This window comes from Megachile rotundata, chromosome 13 (assembly GCF_050947335.1).
Source record: "Megachile rotundata isolate GNS110a chromosome 13, iyMegRotu1, whole genome shotgun sequence".
In the NCBI taxonomy this organism is placed as follows: Eukaryota; Metazoa; Arthropoda; class Insecta; order Hymenoptera; family Megachilidae; genus Megachile; species Megachile rotundata.
Genome location: NC_134995.1, coordinates 15,851,258 through 15,860,223, shown reverse-complemented (window position 1 = coordinate 15,860,223; position 8,966 = coordinate 15,851,258). Strand labels below are relative to the sequence as shown.

The 8,966-nt window shown below is 38.1% G+C and overlaps 1 protein-coding gene across 1 annotated transcript; it reads left to right on the top strand.

Annotated features, from left to right (window-relative positions):
* Positions 1-408: 408 nt before the first annotated feature.
* Positions 409-8,859, top strand: LOC105664250 (uncharacterized). The gene is made up of 4 exons (XM_012297993.2): positions 409-3,630; positions 3,716-3,858; positions 6,277-6,488; positions 6,603-8,859. The coding sequence occupies exons 1-4, from the start codon at positions 3,355-3,357 to the stop codon at positions 6,611-6,613; spliced, it is 642 nt and encodes a 213-aa protein (XP_012153383.2). The 5' UTR covers positions 409-3,354; the 3' UTR covers positions 6,614-8,859.
* Positions 8,860-8,966: the final 107 nt, after the last annotated feature.

Here is an 8,966-nt window from a genome sequence, read left to right as displayed (position 1 = left end):
AAATTACCACCAGCTGGAAATTTTCCTATTTTTAAAATCTGTTATAATTTTTTCTTTTGACTCTTTAATAGCTTATAGAAGACACCATTTTTATTTCGTATTTTTTTCAGTTCCAAAAATAATCGACCTCAACGATTCATATATAACCTGTGGTTTCCTGGTCCCTTTGAAATGGTTCGGTGTGATTCAACAAGCAACCCTTTCATTTTGCCGGGAACAATGTATCGGTCAGATCTGCGGCGAAGTTCTGAAACGAAGCGTGTCGCCGCAATTGTACCATTTCAGATTCATTGAAAAATGTCTTCTCTCATAAATCGATTGAGGCACGAGGCTGTAAATTTGTATTTGTTGGCAAACGGGTACGTCTGTGAACGCTTCGCTTTTCTAAATAAGTTGCGTCGCGTAGGAGGCCGCATTCTCGTTATCTGGTGTGGGGGGATATTATTGCAGAATTTGTGTGTCATTTGTCTCGACGGGTGTCAATAAAACTGCCATTCTCGGTCTAGTAACTTTTAGATTGTTTATTATTTCGCGGATCAATTGTGATTCTAAATTTATAGACGAAGTATCGCGATACAAGATTGGGACATTTTAAACCTGAAAAGCTTAAAGGTGAAAGTGCTTAAAAATCTAAATGTCTCAGGCTCGAACCGCTTTGAAGTCGAAGCATTTATAAAAGTTATAAGGTAGAATGATATAGAATACTATCAAATTTAGAGAGTTCGAAGAAATAGTATATAATTTATAAGGTGAGAGTGGCAATGAATTGAAAATAAATTTAAACTTCAAATCGTAGAAGAATCAGAAAAAAAGAACCCGTCATTCAAAGAACACTTATCACACCATAAGGGTTAAAACTGATGGGATACGAAACGTATCTGTTAATAATAGCTTCGGTTTATATTTAAGAGATGCCACTGCATCAAACAGATTACAGTTTACCCTCAACATTCGTATTTTTTACCCTGGTCCATTTTATGAGATTTCGAAATGTTCTCTCGAATACGTATAATCGATGTAGGTGACCCACTTCGAAGGATCGCTCTGCGTGAAACGCTTTGCCTCCGGATAAAGTGGAGTCCTTGTTTCTGGAACAAGAAAAGGTGAATAGAACCTTTTCACGGGGAAAACTCGGAATGGTAGAGACACTGATGTATATTTCTGAAAGCGGAAGATTGAATCATTCATTAAATCTATTACACGAGTCGCATACACAACGTCTCGAAAAATAAGCTATTCCGAAATAAATAGAGTAAAAAAACATATACCTTTACATCGTATTCGAAAAATGTAGAAGGGAAACAAACACTGAACCATATTCGAAATCATAATTATCAAAGATTTGGAAATGTTAGGATGTATAAGTGAGAGGAATCTTGAGATCCAAGGATCAAGGAATCTAGAGATTTAGGAATATTAGCTTTAACATAACACACACACATATATTTCGTTTTTATATTATAAATGTTTGCTGTATTTTGAATATTTGTTATATTATTATGCAATTAAATAATCGAAGTTTGTTAAATTTCCGAAGAGCCACTACGGCCCTGTAAATCGTAGCGCCTGTTTCAAAACGCCTTGACGCGACGCCCGGCACCAGTAGTTCCGTTCAGTCAGTTGGCGTTGCGACGCCGCCGCCAGAGGTATCCTAGAGACACGTACACTATATATCCGGCTTTTCTCTCGTACAGGGATAAGTATTCGAATAGTAGTAGTGCACGTGAACAGTGAATATCAAGATTCAAATCTTCGAGAGATCTTCTCTGGGTTCTCTCAAGAAATCGATTGAAAGCAAATAAGCATCGATGATCGACTACTCGGAACAACATCTGACTGATAAATAAAACAGAAAGGAAGAAATCAATATCCAAAGGGACCCAAAGAGTTCGTATAACGCAAAACGTTTCAACGATGACGCAAATTATATGGAATCATTGAAAATTACAATGTAAATGGTGGTGGTGTCAAAGAAGGTATCGATGAGTCGTATGTTATCCAACTTCTCAATAATCCCCGGCGATAAGAGTAGCAGACTTTAAGGATATTATCCTTGATCCAAATGACGCGTACCAGGATATTAAAGGCCAGGAGTGACGTGATCGTGTTCGCGATTAGAATCAAATGACGAACGAGCCCCGTGGTTCCTTCCAGAAGGAGAAGAAGAGACGTTTGCTGGATTCATTGGTACCCAACGTGACACACAACATCTCAAATTTATCAGATTGGGTTAACGTTATCCTTTGATACCATTGTTGTCGAAAAGATCCTACCTTGGTAAGATTTTTGTAAACAGGAGATCCTGGAAGATTTCAGTAATTTGAATTGCAAATTCATGTGGCGATTACTGTAGTAACGGAAACTCTATCGGCCCAAAGGCTTTAATTAGCGAGAAGTTCAAGGGAAAGGATTACAGATCTCGCCCTTGACTGTTTGCGTTTCACCTAAATTCAGCATTGACTGAAAAACTCTCCGTTTGGAGAGACAAAGACATCGACTTGTTAAGTGGAAAAAGACGAAGCATCAAGAAGATTCTCAGGATCATCAGAATGATTTCAAAACGCACAATTTTCGTGGCAACCGACTTGGATTGTTTGCTGTTACCCCTTTAGAGGTAAAGTTACTCTACTAGCTGCCGACTAAATTCGTCGTCATCTCCGCGAACAGTCAATCTATTTATTGCTGAAGATGCATCCGGGGTTGCTGACCGGCTAGGTGTCACCAGGCTAATTTTAGACGTTCGTGAAACCGGAAGTCATCAAGATCGTGATCGAAGCTGACAAGGACACGGTCAAGATCAATGAACGTTATTGCTGGTGGCCTAACCTTTGGTGCACGTGCTCGTCACTTTGTTTCTGCTCACGAACGATAATATTCTGCGTCTTATTCTACTGTCTTCTTTTTCATAATTTTCTACGTTCAAGTAAATGCTGACTTATTCCACTTTTGTATCGAATACATCAATTTATAATTCCGAAGACTTTTCACTTCGTTTCTATCGACACCCTCGAAGCTTGCAGTTTGATTTATTACAATCTGACAACAGGGGTCGTTCAAGTCCAGATTATCCGACAACGATGGGGGTGTGATAAATTAGGAGGTATTCAAAAGCATCTCTAACATCTTGGATTCACCAAGCGTGACTGATTGCCTGCGATAAATTCCTCCCGCAATTTTGTCGAAGACCAGCCAACACTTTCATCATCTATTTATATATATATGTGTTCTAACCGAACATAGCCGAAACGAAGCACAAAAAGAGTGTGATAACTTGTGATAATTTTAACGAATTCCAAGTATCCTCTACTTAAGGGTGAAGAAGTACCCTGATAGCAGCTTGAAGATTTTTTCAAAATGTCGAGTTCACCGGGAGCCCGTAAAGTGCCACCGCCAAGGCCGAAAATCCAACTTCCTCTGCCGGGACAATTTTATCCGCAAACAGGGATGGGTTACGTGCCCACCCCATATGGGCAGACACCTATCCCCATGACGCCCGTTTCCGGTCAACCGCAGATGATATACTCGAACAGGGCGAGCGAGTTTGTTTTCAGTCAGTTCAAAGGCATCAAGGACTGGACCAAGTCAGGGCTGAGCGTCGGCGAGAAGAGTGCGTTCTGGCTTTACGAGAAGGTCCGCTGAAACGCGTATGAAATATCGAGCTTTTCTTTTGCTCGTCGTCAACAGAACACTGATCACTGTACGAATTTCTGCACAGGTCAGTTCCTGGAGCAAACGATGGTTCACGCACATTTTCTTATTTGTTGTCGTGCTTTTGTACAGTATCGGGGGTGCGATGATATTCGTCACGATCGAGGGCACGAACGAGGACATGATGCATTTCAACATTCGTAAAGAGAGGTGGGTGTTCGGTGTGTTAATTACTTGTAAGATCAGACAATGGTCGATGATCGTGTGGCATATGGTCCAAGTGTTGTTCAGAACACCGATCAAATATGTACCAATGAAAAACACTCGGTGATCTAAATTCTTAGACTATTTTGCGTGGATGGAAATTTTTTAATTTTCAAAATTGAAAAGTTATCAGAGGAGATTTTCCAAGCTCCCTTTGTCATGTAATCAGCTTGGAAATCTAATAGACGTTACATTGCCAGCCCGTCCAACATAGTAGCGTATAATAAAGCTGTCCATTATACTCAAGGAAAAATAACTGATAAATTAATTTTTCTTTGCTAGTACATCCGACAGAATGTCTTTTTCAGTTATTTTTCTGCACCGGTTGCTAGTTTGACTGGCATCGAGTGTAAAGCAGCAGTTACAGGCATTATTTATTGTTTCTGCCTGAAAGTACGGAAAATTCTCTGCGCTCGATAGTCCAGCAGCATTTCTATTTCACTCGACGTCAGATTATTAGTTTATCCTCTCGACTAGGATAAGCACAATAACTCGCACATCGACGTTTTAACGTTCGTTAGAAGCAAAACGAAGCTTGAAACGCAAGCACAAATGCGACGATATGAATGATGAAAACAGCAGGAAAATGTGGGACAATCGAACGAAAGTATCAACACGAATGAAACGTGAGAAAACATATAAAAAGCGTTGCATGTTTCTCTGTGTTTTTTTATGACGAACTTTATTACATTTTAGCAGCATTTATACTATGAAAGCAAATAGAACTAGATTCCTGTATCTCTGGATACCTAGATCCTACATTTTTGGATGGAGGATTTTAATAATTAGCCTTTGAAGATTAAAAGCAAACTGCGACATTTTATTATTTTAGCCACAAAGGTGACGTTTGGTTTATTTTTTGCGGTTACAACAAAAGCGCGTTCATGGGTTGTTGTGTCTCAGTTTTTAAAATAGTTGGAAATTTACCCGGATAATATCAGGACCTTCTGACACGCGAGCGCATTTAAAGTCGCGATAATCTTTTACATTAACACGGTATTCATCTTTCGTGTCTAAATATTTTAAATAAATAGATGATTTGATAAATTATTAGAGTACAATCTTTCATATCATTTACAATTCTGTTTTTAATTTCGGGTCCAAAATTTAAATATTAGACAATATGAAAAATGGCAGGTTCCAAAGTTTGAAAGTTAAACCGCATTAAGAGATTAAAAATTTCCATCTTCACCGGATCACTATACTTTGAACGCAGTTGTTTCATAAATTAGATTTCCATAAGCTTGAAGAGTGCAGCGAAAGATAACTCGAAATAACAAAGTTTCCGAAAGGTCTAATTAACTGCAAAACTTCTGAAAATTACATTTAAGCAAAGCATACTATAAAAAGACTTTATCATTTTCATCAACCGTGGAAATCGAGTCAAGAACGCCAAACGTCCACACTTTCCTTGACTCGTATCACTTGTGTGCATGTTGGTAGCAAACCATCACGGCATAGAGGCGAATCGATTTTTCTGCAATCTTCTGAATCAGATCGATTGACCTTAAGACAAAGGCCAGGTTCGTGTTAGGATCCTTTCTCGCGAGAAAATTGCAAATTTCGTGACCGATCCGATAACGAGTGCGTGCCACTACAAAGTAGGACTAATTTCCGTAATCTTACATATACCGTTTATGTTCTTTTTTTACTGTTCGAGTGTTAATTGAAAGGAATGGTTTGCTAAGAAGTTGTGTGAAATCGAGCGAGGGCGTGAACAGACTTGCGAGGCTCTAAACTGTAAATTTTAGTGGATTACTTTCATCAAATGAAGTGTTCTGAGATTTAATTAATTAATCAGAAGCTTGAACACGTGTAAAAGAATTTTGCCTGTACCTCTTTTAGCTCGTTTGATGTCATTTATCGCTTTGTTCAGGAGGATCAAGGTCTTTTGGCTTTTTTGGACTGATTTCCTTCCTTTCAATAATTCAAGACATTCGAAGCTATTCTATGAATCAGACGAGTGTACACGCAAAGAAAGTAGCTTCCCTTCTAGTTTCTCCTTGTTAACGAGCTGAAAGAGGCAGAATGAGGGATGGGAATTCATCGAATAATTACAGATACGAGAAAAGACCTTCTATTGAAATTGGCGAGATTCTAGTTACTTTGACGATTGATGTCTCGTTTGATGGACCTTCATCTCTAAATTTCTACATTTGCAAATCCTCAACTTTCAAAATTTCTATGTTCCAACATACCGAAATCTTCAATTTTTCAAACACAGTAATAGCCCTCTTAGTATCAGGAGAGTAACAGAGCCAGTTACTAAATTTTCATGACAAACGGAGGGTTGAAAGTATGAGTATCTCCCAAATCAAATTCCCAAATTTACAAATTTTACACAAATTCGTATTATTTCCACAGAAACGAGACACTGACAATAATTAGAGAGTTGTGGAACGACCAGCTTTTGGCTGAGAACTCGGATCTGTGGGATGGCCGCGCGAGGAACGAATTAATGAAATATGAGGAACATCTGTACGAGTTCTACAAACGTGGCCTGACGGATCGTGGTCAAAAGGTGTGGACATTCTGGAATGCCGTGTTCTACTGTGGCACTATTTACACCACTATAGGTGAGTGACGTCACAAATTGTATCGACGATAATTAATCATATACCCGTATTAATTGGATTACTGGACTCGCAATTAATTTCGTAACCTTTCCATGTGCTCCGTGACAAAATCAGCCGAATTTTAACAGCGACAATTATCATCAACGAAAATCACGAACATGGCCAAAAGTTATTGGTTCGAGAGGTGCTTACTTTAATTAAAAATTAAATTGCTCACGTTGATTAAATTGAGTGGAAGAGGGACGCTACGATATGGAGCAAAATGAAGAAAGTGGTCGAAATCTGAATCACGATTATTTAGGCGCCACACGATAGAAAAGTCTGGAAACAACTACATGTAGGAGTCATATCTCGTAACAAAAAATCGACATCTATCAGGTTGCTCGAAAGTTAATCTGTTACCAAAATTTTAATTCGTCGAAGTAGCAAGTACATTCTTCTCTATTCGTCTCTCGCGAACCGATCAATTTGTCGAAAACAAACTCGACTCAATGTATCTATTGTTTAAATCTCCATTCTCTTTGGAGTAAATTCAATTCGCGTGTAGATCAATATTTGCGCAGCTTCGAGGATAAAACATATCCCTGCAATCTACTCAATTGTTCATCCTCCAATAAAAATATATTATTTTCGATCAACCTGTATGATTGGTTTTTCGCAATCGTTGAAAATTTGCTTCCACGTTCGAGAAGCTTTATTTTTACGAAAGATAACGTCATCGAAACAAGCGACGACGGGACCATCATCTGTCGTCATTAAATCACGCAAGAAAAAAGGACCAATCTCGTTTTCCGCCTCGGATCAAAATAACAAGAAAAGTGCCTCGAACATCGGTTCACGGTGGATGTAAATCAAGAGGGGAGATTCAATTTATTTATCCACATTTTCTCGACGCAACGTTTGTTTGTTTTTCGTCAAAATCTTCATCGATTCTACCTTAAAACTGCTGAGAAATATATCATTGATATTTGCGTTTTAATGTTCAGGGAGAATTTATTGTTAAGGTAGAGAGGTTCTAGAAAATTTTAGAAAGCTTTAAGTCCCGATTTCTTCAAATTTCTGTACGATACCTCCAATGCTAATACTGCACCATACGCGACCTCCTTTCATTCCCAGGCTCATTAGTCGTTGTCGGGGCTTGTTTCCGTTTCGATGTTTCAATTACTATTTCAACATGTCCGACTCTGTCACCGTGTGGAACAAACATCTAAATCTACACGGAATCGGGAGACACCGTTGGTGACCCATGAACATCCACGTGCAACGTTAATGACGACCAGATATGCCCACGCATACTATTTCGAGTTGTCCACGTTACGTAATATAAAATGTTGACGTGGGTGATGCTAGAAGGAAAATAGTTCTCAAAGTCATCGCCAAACACGAAAATCAAATTATCGTTTTCAATGGCTTCTGAAATGGAAAATCTACATTATGGAAGAAAGGAAATATCCTTGACACGAGGTGAAATTGCGAGAGCAAGGTTCTTCCATTTACCTGTCAAACCAGGCAAATAAAAATACAATATAATTATAGTTAATTCTTAAATTTTGTTCCATAGTTAAAACTCATAAGTATACCAGTAAAGACACAAGTGTGAAAACTAGATATATCTAATATAATTTGAAAGGTTTACTTACTTCTCTGACACTTGTTAGCACTTGGAACATATAGTAGGCATTATCTACGAACGTTCATTTTCTCACAGATTTCCAATCAACACTTTCAGTCCATTGAGCTTTATTGTTCGCTTCGAATGTACACATCGAAAAGCTTTAACGGCGCAATAAAAAACACCGCTACTTAAAAGAGTTCGGGCTATTCGGTTTTTTACAGTATCTCAAAGTACAACAAAGAAAGTGGTTCCACGTTTTCAACGCCACTAAAATTTTCCAGGAAAGATTTCGGTCGAGACTCGAATTATCGAGTTGTTATTTCGATCTGCTTCTTTTCAAATATTTCACGCGAGTCTCTTATTTTCGATACGGCTCATTCGATGAATCACTAATGCGAGAACTAAAAGCGACCATAATTAGTCATGATTCGTATAATTTTGAACACAAAGAAACTGTCGCGACGCGTCTTGTTAAATTGATATTTTATTTTTGGACCTCGTTTCCAGGTATTTGACCTGGTAACTTTCCAAAAAATATGGTTGACATCTTTATTTTCGTGAATCTCAGAATGCACTTAAAAGCTCGTATTTATACCAGAGATATTTTTTAGAAAGTTCCGATTTCTCTGACAAATTTTTACGCGGAAATTTCTAGGTGCGCAAATGTCGTTAATATCTTCATATGTATCCCTAAATATTTCTAAGTCTTTCTTTGAAACTTATACATGTAAAAGTATTAAAATTTCCAGAAACGTATTTTTCATAACCGTTTTACATTTTATAAATTTTAAACGAGCGATTTGTAAAAGCTTTTGAATCTCTATCCAGACTCGTTCCGTACATTCCTGCGATTCACTTCGTAA

Excerpts from the sequence above, each read along its gene's own strand:
- LOC105664250 (XM_012297993.2), top strand. The coding sequence starts at position 3,355 with ATGTCGAGTTCACCGGGAGCCCGTAAAGTGCCACCGCCAAGGCCGAAA. Across the intron at positions 3,631-3,715 it reads CGTTCTGGCTTTACGAGAAG|GTCAGTTCCTGGAGCAAACG; the intron begins GTCCGCTGAAAC and ends ATTTCTGCACAG. Across the intron at positions 3,859-6,276 it reads TTCAACATTCGTAAAGAGAG|AAACGAGACACTGACAATAA; the intron begins GTGGGTGTTCGG and ends TTATTTCCACAG.